At 34.6% G+C, this 18,847-nt stretch overlaps 1 protein-coding gene across 1 annotated transcript in view; it reads left to right on the top strand.

Moving 5' to 3' along the window:
* ASZ1 (ankyrin repeat, SAM and basic leucine zipper domain containing 1) overlaps positions 1 to 9,070 on the top strand; it is a 57,010-nt gene extending 47,940 nt beyond the window's left edge. Inside the window, exons 10-13 of the mRNA XM_049641726.1 lie at positions 8 to 117; positions 4,311 to 4,416; positions 5,254 to 5,367; positions 8,634 to 9,070. Of these exons, the coding sequence (XP_049497683.1) occupies positions 8 to 117; positions 4,311 to 4,416; positions 5,254 to 5,367; positions 8,634 to 8,786 (483 nt within the window). The 3' untranslated portion in view covers positions 8,787 to 9,070. The remainder of the gene's footprint in view (positions 1 to 7; positions 118 to 4,310; positions 4,417 to 5,253; positions 5,368 to 8,633) is intronic.
* The last annotated feature ends 9,777 nt before the right edge of the window (positions 9,071 to 18,847 follow it).

Below are 18,847 nucleotides of genomic sequence, written 5' to 3'. Positions count from 1 at the left end.
TACTTAGAATGGAATTACCAATAGAGATCAGCAGAAAATTCTGGCTGCTCTTAAAGAACTCGAGGTAGAAGAGATAAAATTTGGAGAACTACCTGAAGTGGCAAAGTTGGAAATCAGGTAAACTTAACATTAATATTGTTTAGAATGAGCTGTTCTTAAAAAAAAAGAACTAAAAAGTTTAATTTTGATAGTTTCTGGGTCTTTTTACTTGATATTATCATTTTACCAAGGAAATGGATAGTTCATTTTATCATCTATTGTGTTCTGAAATGGGAAGTTATTTATAAAGTCAATTTTTATAAAGTCATTTTACCAAGAAGCAAAACAATGCATCTTCTTAACTCAGCTAGAAACATTCTTTTATTTTTTCATTGTATCTTGTTAAATGAACTATATGAGATGCCATGCTTCTCATAGTATAGCTCTTACTCTCTTTGAGTCATTTTATGTGTCAAGTTGAAAATTCAAAGTAGTAATTTTTTCACATAGGGCAGTAAGAAAGCATTTCTTAATGTAGCTCAGCCCCCATTTTCAGCCTATTCTTAAGGAATTAAGTTGTCAGTATATAAAGTTTGGTTTCAATATTATAAATTTGTCAAGCACTGATTATTAGTAATATTAGTAATCTAAAATCCATTTTTAAAATAATTGTATTTGATTTTATTAATATTTTCTGGGGCAGTAAATTGTTCAACTTTTTATTTGAAATCATTATAGAATCACAGGAAATTGCAAAGAGATGTACAGAGAAGTCCCATACAGTCATTACCCAGTCTCACCCAGTGCTAACATCTTGTATAACTATAGTACAATATTAAAGCCATAAAACTGACATATATGGTACAATGCACATAGTTTATTTGCATTTCACTGGTTATACATGTGCTCATTTGTGTGTACATGTATAGGTCTATTCAGTTTTATTGTATGTGTATCTTTATGTAACCATTGCCACAAACAGTACACTTAACATACCATTACCATAAGGCTCCCTCACACTACTCCTTTATAGCCATACCCATCCCCCCAATCCTTAACAACCAATAATTTGTTATCCATCTTGATAATGATATTCATGAATGTTACTTAAATGGAATCATACAATGTGTATCCTTTGTGATTGGCTTTTTTCACTCATCCTAATTCCCTTGAGGTTCATCCAAGCTGTATCTTATAAAATATACTTACAAGTACAGTACTATCATCACTAACGTAGCCTATCTAAAACTAACATTGCAACTATAATAAACATGAATTAAAAATGATAGATTTCCACACCATTTTAGAATTTAGAGTGGTTTTACATAGGATAATTTAGATGATCCAGATTTCTTTAAAAAGCTTATTGCAAAATTAACTTATTTCTGTTTCTCTTAATCTGCCTCCTTATAATAAGATGATCTGTATTCAAAATAATGCCTCATTGTTTCCAAATAACATTCTAACTCTTAAATATTTAAACACACTTAAATATTTAAAAGGATTTCAGTTGTGAGGACTTAAAAGCAGCAAACCTTCTTGAATCTCTGTTAATTTTCTTAATTTTTAAATTTATTGTGTCTATGAAGGAATATTCTAAGTTCTACATGACTAGCTTGGAAATTAAAAATTTTAATATAACTTATTTATATGATGGCAGAGTTGCCTTTAAGAATTTACTTTGAGGAATTTATAGACTTAAAGAATGTGCAGAATCCTGAATGGTTCACTTATTAAAACTGCTGAATTTTTTAAAAAATATAACTGGCAGACATATATTCCAGGAATTTGACCTTGTTATTAAATCACAGACTGTGTTTACAGGCTGTTATGAAAAAGGTTTTACTTCCCATTTGTTCAAAGTCATTCTTTAAAGAAGAAATTAGTCATTAAGTCATAAGAAAACTAACAGCAGGAAAAGTTGAACTGATTGATTATAATCTTCTGGTAATGTGACTTCACCAATCTAGCTACTGATTTATTTTATGATACTTTCCTTCTATGTGTTAAATTTTCTAAGATAGTCTGTTACAAGAACATATATGCACAGTCCTTTTACTTTTTTTCTACACTTAATCTTATGTTTGCAGAATTAGAGAATTCAATTTAAAAATAATAACTATTCCATTACTACCTTGAGATATTTTGAACAGAAATGGTAAGCATTCATCCATATCTTGACATTTTCAACAGTTTCTGTCCAGACCTTTCCTCTAAGCCCACCTGAGTGCTACTCAAGTCTGTCAAAAGCATCTCAAAATTATGTCCATTAAGAAAACTATTTCTCCTCCAAAAAGAAAAAGATAAAGAATTTTATGTAAAAATATATTGTTCACATCTATTATTTATTAAACATTCTAAAATTGGAAACTTGAAATATTTAACATTGGGGAATGATTGAATTACATTGCATTAACATATTTTATTCTGTCCTTAAAATTATTTTGAGATTTAATATCATAGAAAAATAATAAGTTTAAGAGACAAATATTAAATGGAGTGTGAAGCATAGTGCCAGTTATATATATGCATACGAAAAATACTAGTAGAAAATATTCTGGAAGAAAATAGTACCAGTCAGTATCTTTAGGTGATAAGAGTAGTGGTAATTTTAATTTTTCCATATATTTTATAATAAGCACATAGTTTTGGAGTACCTTTATTTAAGGTGTGAATTCTATCCTAACACTTGACTTCACATTCTTTTTTTCAAATTTTTATTTAATTTCTAGTTAGTTAACATATAGTGTAATATTTCTAGTTAGTTTTCTAACTAATTTCTAACTAATTTCTGGTTAGTTAACATATAGTGTAATAATTGGTTTCAGGAGTAGAATTTAGTGATTCATCACTTACATAAAACACCCAGTGTTCAATATAGTAAGTGCCCTCCTTAATAGCCATCATCCACTTAGCCCATCCCCAACCCACCTCCCCTCCATCAACCCTGTTTGTTTTCTGTAGTTAAGAGTCTCTTATGATTTGCTTCCCTCTCTTTTCTTTTTCCCTTCTCCTATGTTAATCTATTTTGTTTCTTAAATTCCACATATGAGTGAATTCATATGGTACTTTTTTTCTCTGACTTATTTCACTTAGAAAAATACACTCTAGCTCCGTCCATGTTGCTACAAATAGCAAGATCTCATTCTTTTTAAGTTTGAGAGAAACAGCATGAGTGGGGAGGGTCAGAAAGAGAGGGAGAGAGATAATCCCAAGCAGGCTCCACAAGGTCAACATAGAACCCTACAAGGGGCTCAATCCGACACACCATGAGATCATGATCCGAGCCAAAATCTAGAGTTGGACACTTAACCAACTGAGCCACCCAGGCCACCCCAAGATTTCATTCTTTTTGGTGGCTGAGTAATAATTCCATTACAGATATACATCGCATCTTCTTTATCCATTCATTAGTCAATGTACATTTGGGCTCTTTCCTTATTTTGACTTCACATTTTAAAAACAGCCTGTTGTTTTAGTCAGCTTACACTATGTTATGCTTCAGTAACAAATAACTTCTAAATCTAAACAACTTATAACAAAATTTATTTCTTGAGTACCCATATTATGGCTGTACCTGCAGTGGATCTCCTTCTTGTTATTACTCTGAAAACAGGCTGGATAAACAGCCCCAACTGGGACTTGCTGTTCTTATAGCACAGGGAAAAGAGAAGTATATTGTAACAAGAGGTATATTATACAGCTCTGGGGTAGGCAGTGGGCAGCCAGCCATTCAGGGTATGTAATGAATGCATACTATAGAGTTGTGATTTTTACAACTTGCCTGTTGATATTCAGTGGCCCTGAAAATTATACATCACAAGAAAGGTATGTATTTTCCTTATATTCATTCAGACTGATAAATTTGTATTCAAGTATCTATCATCTCTGTGAAGCATTACTAATTATCTATTCCCATTATACTACATTCATTATCTCTGAGTTTTGATGTCTCAGCTACAAGCTAATGTTAACATCTACCTTACAGGAGTCATTGGGAGGAGCTAAAAGAATAATAAATGTAAAATAACCAGTGTAGTACCTTCACATAATAGATACTCAAATATTGACACTTTTATATTCCTTCTTTATATGTCCCTTTGAATAATGATGTTACAATTCCATGTCTGCCTCAAATGCTGAAGCTTGAGATCCTCAAGATTTGAGACTTGTTATACTCAATGTCTATTTCAGTTGTTAATATATATTAGCTATTCTATAAATATTTTTAAAGAATTTAGTAAATATTATGGCTAGACATTAACTGTCCCAGTAGAATGAAGTAAATTGCTCATATTAGTGATTCCTATTTGTTTGTTTCCTCTATTTAGTGGTGATGAGTTCCTCAACTTTCTTCTGAAATTAAACAAACAGTGTGGCCATTTAATAACAGCAGTACAGAATATCATTTCTGAGTTGCCTGTAAATTCCCACAAGGTATTCTATAAAAGTTGTTAAGTGAAGAAAAGTATGAATACTGAAGAACATTCCAGATAAGTTAATGACAATTCAATAAACAGTTATCTGGTAAAATTGTATCTTTCTTCTACAATGTCACATAAAATCTAAATAGGTCAATTTGTTTAATATTACTTTTACTATATCTTTTATTTTTAATTAATTGAAAAACTCTGTGTTCCAGCTCTCAGGAAAAGGAAAATGAGTCAGACCAAAAATTAAACTGATCTGTGTATTAAACTTAACATTTGTTCTTAAAGGGAATTTAGTTGTTTAAAATACAAAGTGACAGGAGACCCAAGTGAAGGTTGGAACAAAACAATGTGTTGAGTGTTATTAAAAACCATATCAATGTAAGGTTTTTTAATGAAGGAAAATTTAAATAGAGAAAGTGTAAGTGGCCTGTAAAAGCAAACTTTTTTGTAGAGTTTTTCATGTGGTTTGGTTTTAGCTATTTGTTTAAAAAATTTTTAATGCACTTGTTTTCCTCTGATTTTTTATAGAATACTAATCTAGGAGTCCTATCATTCTTAAAATCTTCATGAATTTATTTATTCACCATAAATATTATTACTGCTAAATATTAGTCTCCATAAAGTCATATATACATAATCTTAGTAAATGTATTCAGGAAACTAAGATTTGACTGTTTATAAAATCACGAAGTTCTTTTTGGTATCAGAATTTATTCTGAACAAAAAATGCTTTTCAGTTACATAATTTAAAGAGTGAGAAAACTGTATCATTTTTGTAGATACAAAGTTGTAAAAAGTTGTTTCCCATTTTTTAAAATGTAACTTTTGAAAATATTCACAGATAGTACTAGAATGGTCTTCTCCCCGGAATTTTACTTCCGTTTGTGAAGAACTGGTTAGTAATGTTGAAGATTTGAGTGAAGAGGTCTGCAAACTAAAAGACTTAATTCAGAAGGTATACATTTAACATTTAAAAAGGGGGAAATGATGTACAGCATAATATGTTAGACGATGAAGCAATTCTGACAAAAGCAACTTGCTTCCCCTAGACAAGTGGGAAAAGAATAGTTTCCAAAGGAAGACATAAAGATAAAAAACAAACTTTGTGGGTCATTATAGAAATGCAGACTAAAAGAATAAGATCTATCCTTTTTCATCTTTTAAATTAGCAAGGGAGAACGTTGGTGATTCACCAAGCTGACACTTTCATGTGAGACTGGTGTCTCAACTCCTTTCAAAAATAGTTTGGCAAGATGTGCCAAGGACCATAAAAATATGTGCATCTTTCAGTAGCTTAATGATTCCAAAAGTGTTACGTACCAGAAGTATCGTGTGCCAGGAGAATGATTTAATAAATTATGGTACAACCACTTGTTACAATGATACGTAGCCAGTCAGAAAAACAATGAAAATCAAATATTTATGAAGTTATAGATATCATAAAGAAATGAAGTTGTATTTGTAGAATTTATTTACATATAAATATGCAGATGAAAAATTATGAAAACGACAGGTTTATCAGCTCTGTTAATGATACAGGTTTTTAGATGAAATATTCTGTTTTCTAGAGTTTCTTAAAGAGTGTGGGCCTTTTTGGTTGTTTTTTCTGTACTCATAGAAGTGTACATCTGGATTTAAGGACAGATGATTTTCCCTCGTTTAAGAAAATTGGCTGTAACAAAATCCATGTTGCTAAAATAGGAAACTCTGTTGAAGATAAGTAATAAAAAAAGGAAAACATTTTCATTTGACTAAATAACTCACTTGTGAGTTCTCCAAGTCTATTTAATAAATATACTTGGCATCTGTAAACTTTTTGTGAAATAGCTGAAGTGAATGTCAGATTATGCATTAAATTTGTATAACTTCAACCCATAAGCCGCTTTATATTTTTGTTAATATTTTATCAAGAAAAGTTCTTCTCAAAATCAACTTTATACATGTTCCAAGTAATTTGTCATTCTAGCTATTAACATATGTTCAATTAAAAGGAGTCTTTTTAAAAAGTGAACAGAAATTATAAAGCAAGTTTTACAAAATAGTAGGGGAATAAATAAAGATAAAATGGGGCAAATGAGTAATAGATCTCAAAATTCTTGTAGAAGATACCTCCCTTCTAGAGAAAGAGGCATCTTAGAAGTTGTATTATCTTTGACATTTATTCATCCACAGGCGTGAGGGTGCCTGCTGTATGTCAGACAACCATGCTACACATCAGTCTTCTAATTATTCTACTTCCACTTTTGTGTTCCTTTAATCCACAACCACTCCTCAAACAAACTTTCTCATACAAAAGTCTGATTTTCTACTTTCTGAACTTGTTGATAACATGAGGACTATAGCACTGCTCGTCTTCACTACCTTCATCGTCTCCAAGAAGTGAAGGAAAATGGTATTGATTTGACTTAGGATAATATCTTTCATGAGGATCCAGGGGAAATTTGGAAGGATTTGTGTAAAGATACTTCCTGCAAAGCATCATCCTTTAATGTTTAGAGTAGGAAACTCTCCCAGGACATCTTTGCCTCAGGATTGGTAATTATTTGGTTTCTCTAAGATGAACTAAAAACATTTGGGGACGGGGAGGAAGACTGAGATGAAGCTAAAGAGAGAGGACAGGTTTTTCCTAAAAGAATGAAATAAAGAAACACTGCTCTAGGGGTGACTTTGACTCTAAAACATAAACGATTTGATCAGGTACCATAATATTTATTTTAATAACATATACCTATAAGGAGAAATTTTAGCTTTCTTTAGCTAATGGAAAGTCTTTTTTCTGTGGCCTTCTCTACCTTGAATTTATACATTTCTGTATAAGAACCAGCCTCGAAAACACATTTACTGATTTATAATAATTGCAGATATAGTTCTTTGGTCAGGAAAGTCTTAATTTTAGAACAAGCTATTGCAGTGGTTTTTCTGGATTAGTCTTCAGTAGTAATCACCATAGTGAGACTTGATTGAGAGAACTGTGAAGGCTTCCAGATTTGGGAGTATGCTATTATCTGATATTTCAGTTTACCAATAATAACTGAAGCAAATTAAAAAACATATGAGTTACCATCAATAAGTGTATGGAGGTAACAAAGAGGGAGGGTAGGAGAGGTCAAAGCTAGACTTTAACACCACATCACTCTCTTTCAAAGCAACACACTGACAGGCTCCTGTCAGAAAGGGTCATTCTAAGTAATTGGTTAATAAAAGGAATGGCTGTCTCAGGATTCAGTAAATGGAGCATCAGTGTCAAAAAGGAATCTGTTACTGAATGAAGCCATTTGGAAGTTAGGCCAAGAATACAGTATTAATGAGATTGGCATTGAAGTCTGTTTTCTGCTGTAAATTTAAAATTAATTTTGCAGGCTTTTTAAATTAAATATTTACACTGTAGATTTTAGAAGTAGTTATTCTTGCTAATGTTGAAAATATTTATGTCACCACTCCAGCCCAGGATGTTTCTAGTATATATCACTCTATAAATGTGCCTGATTCTTTTTATCTTTTGAGGATCTTTTGGCTTTTACTCATTCTCCCTCTTCTGCCCCTCCCCCATCAACTATCTTCTCTGTCTCTGTCTCTCTCTCTCTCTCTCTCTCTCTCTCTCTCTCATACACACAATGTACACACACAAGTTGGGGGGCCTTCTGTAGCAACAGAGTTCAGTGTATAAGTATTTATAAACTTACTGAGCCTGTACTTTAATTGCTGAGAAGCGCTAAAAGATCCACATAGGTTTTTGTTAGTATTTGTTCCTGCAATTATATTTAAATAAATGATTAAACTTCTGGCAGTTGCATCAAACCTTTGAGTTTTTGTTAAATTTAATGTTTTGTAGGTATAAGAATGGCTCACTTTTTTCAAGAAATCATTTGATATTTAATGTTGAAGGGAAAAATAACAACTGTCATTGCTTGTAGGTAGAAATAAAGACTTTAACGTTCAAGGAACTTTAGCTCCTGATACAAAAACATGATTTTGAAATGTAATAATCTATGAAAGTATTTATTCTTAATGTGAAACTAATAATTTACTATAATGGGATCCTGGGGAAAAGCGACTGTTTTTTGAGACATTTAAGTGTTCACTTTAAATCTTGCATGAGAATCTTGCTTTGGCTGCTTCTACATCAGCTGAATTAACTTGGATATTTTTAAAAATCAAAGATACTTTTATTTTCAGTGTACTTTACATTAACTCTTTTCATTTTCTCATACTAAATATTAGTTGCAAAATGACCGAGAAAATGATCCAACTCATATACCATTAATGGAAGAAGTATCTACATGGAACAGTAGAATTTTGAAGAGGACGGCTGTTACAGTGTGCGGATTTGGGTTTCTTCTTTTCATTTGCAAGCTGACTTTCCAGAGAAAATAACCCTAATATTGTGTTTTGAGTAATATCTTATTCAAATTACCTACAAATGTTGCTTTTAACTATTTGTGGCACAGCATAACTACATTCTTTGCTGATACTCCATAGGAGAAATTATAATAGCATAGAACAGAAAGTTTCCTTAGAAAGTGGTTTGTCAGTTTGAGTTAAAAATGTAATTTGTTGTATTTTTATGTTAATTTTGGTCAAGCAGTAAATTATGTGATTCATAAGTTTAGCACTATGATTCTAAATCACATTCAAAATAAAAGTTTTATCTAATATTATTTGACACTTAAAAAACAGTGTGTTCCTGACTCTCTTAACTACAGAGAACAAAATTGATGGTTGTTACCAGAGGGGAGGTGGGTGGGAGATGGGCAAAATAGGGGATGCGGATTAAAGAGTACACTTACCATGATGAAAAAACTAAAACAAAAAAAGAAAAGTATGTTCCACTGTCACAGTGAATCTTACAGAATGTGTAAAATGTTCATAAATAAGTCCCTTTCTTTTAGTCCTTATTTTTCCCTTCCATTATTATGTAATAAGGAATTTCTTAATTTTTTAGTTCTGTAACATTAGGAAATTAAGGACTTTGAAACTATTTCAGAGCATGCAAAGAATAAAGATAAAATGAACAATTTTTGAATTATGGATTAAAAACCTAGGGAAAATATCTAAAATGTAAATTTAAAAAAATTTAGGGGTGCCTGTGTGGCTCAGTAGGTTGAGAGTACGACTCTTGATTTCAGCTCAGATCATGATCCCAGGGTCCTCAGACTAAGCCCCGCATAAGATTCTTTCTCCCTCTCCCTCTGGCCCTCTCCCCTGCTCGTGCACTCTCTCTCTAAAAAAAAATTAATTGAAAAAATAAAAAATTTTAGACAATAGTGTAGAAAGTACACAGTACATTAAAATTTTTTATGTACTGTACCTATGGGAACTGTAACAGGTACTATGTGTAACATTCTTGAAGATGTTATGACAGTGAGTGGCATGTGGCATGTGATGTCTATCAATCTAAAAAGTAATACAGGGGCGCCTGGGTGGCGCAGTCGGTTAAGCGTCCGACTTCAGCCAGGTCACGATCTCGCGGTCCGTGAGTTCGAGCCCCGCGTCAGGCTCTGGGCTGATGGCTCGGAGCCTGGAGCCTGTTTCCGATTCTGTGTCTCCCTCTCTCTCTGCCCCTCCCCCATTCATGCTCTGTCTCTCTCTGTCCCAAAAATAAATTAAAAACGTTGAAAAAAAATAAAAAATAAAAAAAAATAAAAAGTAATACATGATTATGTGGGTTTTTTTCCCAAACCAAATGATGATACTCAGATTTTAAAAGTGAAGGTAAAAGAGGGCAGGCCTGATTTCACAGGGAACGTGGCAGTTAAATATTGCTTGACTTAGTGGATCTACAACAACAGATGCAGTGGATCTACAAAAAAATTGTAGAAAAGAAGAATATAATTAGTGGTAATTTCTGCTCTTTGTTATACCAGAGCAGCAAGACTCGAATAATTCCTTTTCTGAGAATACACTCAACCATATATCACTGGAAGGAACTGGTATCTGACATTTTTACCAAAGTGCCATAGCAAGACATTTTTTTTTTATGATATCCCTCAATTTAAGTGGGTTCAAGACCAGAATTGGGGTAAGAGAAGAGGTCCTTCTTCTAACACAGATCATGTTTCACTCCTAGCACGTTTCTTTTTCTTTTAATATGAAATTTATTGTCAAATTGGTTTCCATACAACACCCAGTGCTTATCCCAACAGGTGCCTTCCTCAGTGCCCATCACCCCCCCCCCCCTCCTTCCCACCCCCCCCCCCCATCAACCCTCAGTTTATTCTCAGTTTTTAAGAGTCTCTGATGGTTTGGCTGTCTCCCTCTCTTTTTTTTTTTCTTCCCCTCCCTCACGGTCTTCTGTTAAGTTTCTCAGGATCCACATAAGAGTGAAAACATATGGTATCTGTCTTTCTCTGTAGGACTTATTTTTCTTAGCATAACACTCTCCAGTTCCATCCACGTTGCTACAAAAGGCCATATTTCATTCTTTCTCATTGCCAAGTAGTATTCCATTATGTATATAAACCACAATTTCTCTGGAAAACAGTGTGGAGGTTCCTCAAAAAATTAAAAATAGATCTGCCCAATGACCCAGCAATAGCACTGCTAGGAATTTACCCAAGGGATACAGGAGTGCTGATGCATAGGGGCACTTGTACCCCAATGTTTATAGCAGGACTTTCAATAATAGCCAAATTATGGAAAGAGCCTTATGTCCATCAACTGATGAATGGATAAAGAAATTGTGGTTTACCCCTAGCACATTTCTTAGGCAAATAGAAGGTGTTTAATACATGTTAGTTTCCTTTAAAAAGAAATGACTATCTGATTATTTAACAATAGTCTTTCACCTCAGTTCATCTTTAAAGATGATCATATCTCTTCTTTTGGCCGAATAGGTCACTATTTTTTTTCTTCTAATCAAACCAAACTATATGTATGTCAAATATTAGGATAAACTATGAAAATTCAAATTGATAAAATATTTTATTTCCAAAATTATTAGCAAATTCCTTAAAATAGTGATCTGCTGTAATGTAATTTATGATTAACTATTCAGGGGAAAGAAATACTGTGAAGTCCATTGTATCTGCATATTCTAAGTATATTTTTACTTCCTTGACAAATACAGTATAATTTTCAGATTGCAGGCTAAAAATAAATAGGACCTTTTTGTGATTAAATTGTTCATGCATAAAGTATCAATAGAATACATAAGATTTTCCTCATTGTTTAGAATAGGTAATTTTATCTAGAGTGTAAGTCTCTTCCTACTCTGTTTGACTTGATTACAGTCCTTTACCACAAGGGTAAACCTTTTGAAATATTCATTCTTTTACAAGATAGCACAAATCATTTTTCTTCTCTTCTTGAAACAAGTTCCACAGAGACCCCTCTAAAACCACAGATATAAATGTAAACCAAGTTTTAATTCTATGCAAATGAAAGTAATAAAACTTTATTTTTTTATTAACTGATACTTAATTTTTAATTAGTTGGAATCAGAAAATGTTCCTACACCTTTGGAACTGACTTTGGAACACAAATAATGCCTCTTAAGCACCTCTTGGGATGCAGGTATCTTTCAAAAATGCGTACTTGCCACTCTCCTTAAGTGGAATGCTTAGTGCCATCTGGTAGCTCTATTCCATTTCCCTTGTACACTTACTTTTTCACTGAATAACTATTTTCTGGTTCTCTGTCCTCAAATTTCTAAGACCTCCTCCTCATCTCATTCTTAAATGGTGGACTTACTTCTTACTGCCCTGGGGAATAGAATCAGTTAAATAAGAACCTCCACACTGGATTTCCTAGACTTTCTTGTAAAGGGCTAGATAGTAAATATTTTAGTCTTTGTAGCCCATGTGGTCTATATCACAACTTCTTAATATAGCTATTGTAGTACAAAAGCACCTGTAGACTGTACATAAATGAATAGATGTGAGTGTGGTACAAAATTTTATTTACAAAAACAGGTAGTTGCCCAGATTTAGCCCCCCAACCTATATTTTGCCAACCTAGCCAAAGGTCACAGAGTTACAACTAGGAATTTTGGTGTGTGTGTGTGTGTGTGTGTGTGTGCTTTTAATTTTTATCCAGTCTGACAGCCTCTGCCTTTTGACTGGATTGTTTAATCCATTCATATTCACTGTTACTATTGGTATATTATTGATGTATTGGGCAGAAATAACCATTTTACTTTTGTTTTCCATATGATTAATATAGAAAAACCTCTTTATTGATTTTTTTCACATTTTTGAGTTATTTTCTTAGTGGTTGATCTAGGGCTTACCATATATGTATTTAACCTATAAGAATCTCTCCAGACTTATAACTAACTAAATTCCAGTGAGATATGGAAATGTTAATTCCTATATAGCTTTATTCTATTGTCTTCCATTTTTTATACTATTAATATTATGCATATTACATCTATATGTTACAAATCCAGCAGTATAGTGTTATAATTATTTTGTATAATTGTATGTCTATTGAAGAAAGAAAAATGATGAAGTTTATACTTATAAAGTATGCTATATTTACATTTTTATTATTTCTAGTTTTCTTCATTTATTCCTGTGGGTTCAAGTTACTGTCTATTATTACTTCTTACTCCAGTACAGCTCTGCTCCCACTCACCTCCTTTGTGCTATTGTTTTCAAATATGATGCATTCTATCAGTGATAAGCCCAACAATACAATTATATACATATTCCTGTACATAGGTTCTTTGTAAACCATAAGGAGAAGAAAGATACATTTATATTGTCTTTTTTAATTACATAATTACTTTTACCCCTGATTTTTGTTTTTTGTGTATATGGATTTAGATTTCCATGTGTGTGTGCTTGCTTCTAATCTGAAGAATTTTATTCAATATTTCTTTATAAAGTTGGCCTGCTAGCAGTTAATCCTCTTAAACTTTTGTTTATCTGGACATGTCTTTGTTTTGCCTTCATTTTTGAAATAAAGTTTTGCTAGATATGAGATTCTAGGTTGATAGAGTTTTGTTTGTTTGTTTTGTTTTGTTTCAGTACTCTGAATATGCTGTCCCACTACTTCCTAGTCTCCATGTTTTCTATGAGAAGTTGGCTGTTTCCTTATTGGGGTTTCTTGTAAGTGACAAGTCCTACTGCTCCTTTCAAGACTTCCTCTCTTTAAAATAAAATAAAGGAGCACCTGGATGGCTCAGTTGGTCAAGCGTCCGACTTCAACTTAGGTCATGATCTCATGGCTTCATGGGTTTGAGCCCCACATCAGGCTCTGTGCTGACAGCTCAGAGCCTGGAGCCTGTTTTAGATTCTGTGTGTCCCTCTCTCTATGCCCCACCCCTGCTCACATTCTGTCTCACAAATAAGTAAACATTAATTTTTTTTTATTTTTTATTAAAGAATTTTTTTAATTTAATTTTTTTATTAAAAATGTTTTTAATGTTTATTTTTGAGAGAAAGAGGGAGAGAGAGACAGAGCACAAGCAGGGGAGGGTCAGAGAGAGAGGGAGACAGAATCCAAAGCAGGCTCCAGACTCAGCCATAAGCACAGAGCCCGACAGAGCTCCAACCCACAAACTGAGAACATGGCCTGAGCTGAAGTCGTAAGCTTGACCAACTGAGCCACCCAGATGCCCCTAAATAAAATTATATTTTAAAAAAAGAAGACTTCATCTCTTGTGTTTGGCTTTCAGCATTCTTATGGGTGTGGATCTCTTTATCTTTCCTACTTGGAACATAGTAGGCTTCGTGGATGTATAGATTAATGTTTTTCATCAAATGTGGGAAGTTTTCAGCCATTATTTCTTGGAAGCCCTTTTCTATTCCTTTCTCTTTGTCCTCAGTTTCTGGTATACAATGTTTCAGTTTCTGAAATATAATGGTATTTCCATTGTATTGGTGGACCCAAAAGTGTCCCACATTTTTCTGTTCACTTTTGTTCATTCCATTTTTTCCTCTCAACGTCTGTCCATGTATCTTTAAGGATTCTTCTGCCAATTCAAATTCACTACTGAGCCACTATAATGAATTTCAGTTACTTTTCAAATTTTCAACTTCAGAATTTGATTTCTCTTTATTGATCTTCTCTATGATGAGACATTTTGTTCAGGCCTTCCTTTGCTTCTTTAAGCCTGGTCTTCTTTAGTTCTTTGAACATATTTGTAATGGCTTCTTTAAAGACTTTACCAAATATGACATCTAGTCCCTCTCACAGTTTCTATTGCCTGCTCTTTTTCTTGTGTATGGGTCACACTTTCCTGTTTCTTTGGAGGTCTTACAATTTTTTGTTAAAAACTGAATATTTTAGATAATATAGTAGTTCTGGAAAAGTGATTCCTCTCTCTTTCCCCCACCCCCCCACCTCCAGGAATTTTTGTTACTGTTTCCTTGTTGATTTGTTTAGTGACCTGGCTCAACTAGTGTAGTGAAGTTTGTTTCCACAAAGTGTGAAACTCCTGATGTTGCTCTTCAGAGAGTATATAGTCGTGGAAATGTGTACAGTCATCCAGAGATGACAGTGGTTTTATCAGGGACCTTTTTAATGGTCTCTTTTCCTGATTATTCTGATAAGCTATCTGCCACATTTGGTATTACAACGAGCCCACTGGTTACTAATCCACTAATTACTGTTTGATTGCTCTAGTGTTTATGGCATGCCCCAAGGCATGAATTGCCCAGCAATCTGATAGAATTAAGTTTGGACAGGGGCAGTTTTTGGGTTTTTTTGTTTTTGTTTTTGGTTTTTTAATGTTTATTTATTTTTGAGTGAGAGACAGCATGTGAGCAGGGGAGGAGCAGAGAGAGAAGGAGACAAAGAATCTGAAGCAGGCTCCAGGCTCTGAGGTGTCAGCACAGAGCCCAAGGCAGGGCTCCAACTCATGAACTGTGAGATCATGACCTGAGCCTAAGTGGACACTTAACCAACTGAGCCACTGGCACCCCTGGACAGGGGCAGTTTTTGAAGTCAGATTTTGAGGTTTATTCTGACTAGGGGAGGGCCCTTTTTAGCTGTCTCTCCCGGGTTCTATCTGGTGAACTAGCTTGCCTACAGTTTAGCTTGTTGCTCCTACTTAAAAAGAGCTGTTGTCCTTGAGAGTGACCTTGGGCTTGATTTTTCTCCACATTCTCTTTCAAATAAAGGCAGTTCCTTTGGGGATAAGTTTCAAGCTCTCCTTTCTTATGGACTGATGCTACCTCTTGGCAACATCTCTGAGCCACTACTCTGCTAGGTAGGGCAGTAGCGTCTGGACTTTTGGGTTTGATTCTCACAACTCTGCCCTATAAGTGAGCTGGCATGAAGGAGATCAGGGCCCAAGTATTCTGGCCTGCAGTTTCCAGGATACGGTCATTATCCTGTGGGGCTCATAGGAAGGAGAACACCTTTGTCTCTATCACAGCAGAGTTGGAGGGCATAAGAAGTGCTGGTGGCTTGTCTTTTGGATGAGATATAGTAACTTTTATCTGGTAGCTGAGGGGAGAGGTAGCTCATCCTCTTGGCCACATTTTCCCTGAGGGTGACTTCTGCCCAGCTGAGCTGACTGGGGGCTGCAAGGGGCAGGTGGAAAGGGAGAGAATGGGTCATGATTTAATGTTCTTACTGAGTTTTTGTAGATTTCCTTGAGTAAATGTTTCTTCATTGGTTCTGAGCCCTTAGGACTCTTTCCAGGGACTTTAAATAAAGGTTGTGTTTTTATAGCTTTCTCTAGCTTTGCTGGTTTCTCTGGGGAGTAATACAGCACTGCTTGCTCCTCACGCTGCCATCCTGGCAGTGACACTCCTGAACCAATATTTCTAGGGTATCTGCTATGTGCTTAGTATAGTGCTTGGCCCAGAAGGGTGTACAGGACTTTTTTAGGCCAGAAACATTAGCTAAGTACTTTTCATGTAAGCTTTACCTAGTTCTACGTTAATATCATAGGATGCTGAAAAATCTGAGAGCACCTCAAGTCTATTGGAGACAAAAGGGAAAGACTCACCAAGGTTTGACCATGATATATTAGGGCTAGATAAATGATGGGTAAATCAAGCTTGCACTCTCAATTTTGAAAGCTTTTCCTGTGGTAGGTATTTCAGCTAATGCCTAATTTAAATTAATTGTATTGAGTGAATATGGAAAACAATATTTAAAAGTCTCAAAGGGTATAACTCAGAAATTAAGCCAGCTACAGTTTCAAGCACCAGAAGCAAAACTGAGTTTTTGTTTCTTTTATGTGATGATTTTATAATGCCAACTTTTTTTTTTTTTTAATGCTAACACGATGTGAACACTAATCTTTAAGAACATAGATAACCATGATGACTTCTGTTTTGCCCTCCAAGTCACTCTGTCACTGCTTAATAAATAATCATTTGTAGCTCTGTGGGGGTGGAAATAGGGTGGGGATTTTCTTTCTGGCACATCCACTAGTGAGTAATACATTTATTTCAAGTGCCAATAAAAATGTTATACTGGACTTATGTGACACATTTGTTAGTTATTAGAGAAACTAATTCTAAACCATTGGAGCAGTGCTCTATTATATTTCTGTACCTAATAAGTGCAGACTATCAATATTCTGAACAAAATGCACAAATTTTTAATACTGCATAACAATTTTTGAGAGAGAGTAAATAAAATAAGGACATTTTCAGGAGTAGCACCATCTCTGGATTTCTCTCCAGAAGATAGTATTATCCTCTTTTTCTTTTCAACTGATCTTTCACAATTGTTTCCCTGAATTTTCTTTCCTCCTGGAATCTTTCAAATACTCTAATCTCCTTTATTTTTTTTCCTTTTGAAATCGTGTCTACTGTTACATGCTGCTGCTTCCCTTTCACCCCCTAACCTGGCCCCCACCTCCACGATGACCCTGAGATAGAGGATAAGGTAGGCGAGGTTCCAGCCATGTCATTAGTGTGTACATTCTCTGGGTCTTGGTTTCCTCATCTATAAAATAGATTTTTCTAAGACTCAGAATAATGCCATATTCAAAAATAGATCCAATTGGGAATTCTTAAAATAGAACAAAACCTTAGGGGCTTTACGAGAATCAGTGTTTACTAAACAAATTGAATCCCTCATGAGTGGTTTTGTTTTTGATCTCACATTCAGAGATCTAATGTGTGAGAATTTATCTTAATATTTGGTTGCTGCCAATTATTTTATAATTTTGGCAAAACTACTAATGACACTTCAACTCATTAGATGGTTACTGAGTGCTTTGTATGTTGAAGACATTATACCCATTCATTATATATTTTATATATATAAAATGATCAAAAATCTAAATACTTAAACTATTACTAAAAGAGACAATGGAGGAGGGGGCCTGGGTGGCTCAGTTGGTTAAGCATCTCTTGATTTCAGCTCAGGTCATGATCTTACGGTTCATGGGTTCAAGTCCCATGTTGGGCTCTGTGCTGACAGCTCGGAGTCTGGAGACTGCTTAGGATTCTGTGTCTCCCTCTCTGTCTGCCCCTCCCCTGCACATGCTCTGTCTCTTTGCCTCTCAAAAATAAACATTAAAAAAATTTTTTTTAAGAGACAATTGGATTACTGTTATTTTAATGATGTAAACAGTTGGAAAAAAAATAATTTTGTAAGACTGCTTCATAGGAAAGGGTGTGGTTTAGTGGCTTGTTTGTTTGTTTAAATCTCCACAATTGAGAGTGTGGTGATAGACTGACTTATCTTTCCTTGTGGGGGTAAGGCTCAATGTCAACTGATGCCCTCCCACAGAACACAGTTACAAAGGAAAATGGGCAAAATTCCCAATGTGTGAAATCTTTTAGGAGAGACTTAGACCAAATTTAAAGTAAATCTCTACTCATCATGGATCCAAGGCTCATTAGTGTTAAACAATTTTGGGAGTTGCAGATGCCCCCCCCCCGCCCCCAGTTTTCCTTGCCCCTCAATGTAAGGTATTAAAATGAGACACCTAGAATCTTCAGTAGTAATACTGTGAGTATCCAGTTAGGGGTAATAAAACAATTGTCATATCAGTGGCAGTATTATAATAACACTTACGGTTAGCCGTGGCCAGCTTAAATGGGGGACTTCAATAGGGGAAATGAAAGATTAAAGTTATTATGCAAAGTCCCTAAGTCAGTTTCTAGATAAAATAGGAATAGCATTCTAGAATGAAAGAAAAACTGCAGGTTTTATTCTTCATAAGGTTTCGTTTCCTGAACTGTATTCTGTGATGGGGCTCCTAGACCTCCCTTTAGAAATAAAGGACTTATTACCCCAGCTTCTGTGAGTGCAGGAAGGAGACTGACCTCTTTGAGAGAGTTTTCTCTACTAAAGCAAGCTGCCTTCCCCAGAGTGATAGTAGCTTTCCCACACTGTTCCCAGGAATGGCTCATCAACCTATGGGTTTAAAGGAATCTTGTCTCAACTCAAAATAACCCTGAAGACCATTCTGCTTCAGAGCTCCAAAGGGGCCTGGCTGAGGCCTTCACCAAGACTGTATCACAGCCCATCTCTTCCTCTGCCCACTCCTGCTTTCCCCCTTACCTTGCACAGGTATT

This window comes from Panthera uncia, chromosome A2, assembly GCF_023721935.1.
Source record: "Panthera uncia isolate 11264 chromosome A2, Puncia_PCG_1.0, whole genome shotgun sequence".
Classification (NCBI taxonomy): Eukaryota; Metazoa; Chordata; class Mammalia; order Carnivora; family Felidae; genus Panthera; species Panthera uncia.
The sequence above is the reverse complement of the archived record's forward strand: the minus strand, read 5'-3'. Positions and strand labels throughout refer to the sequence as shown.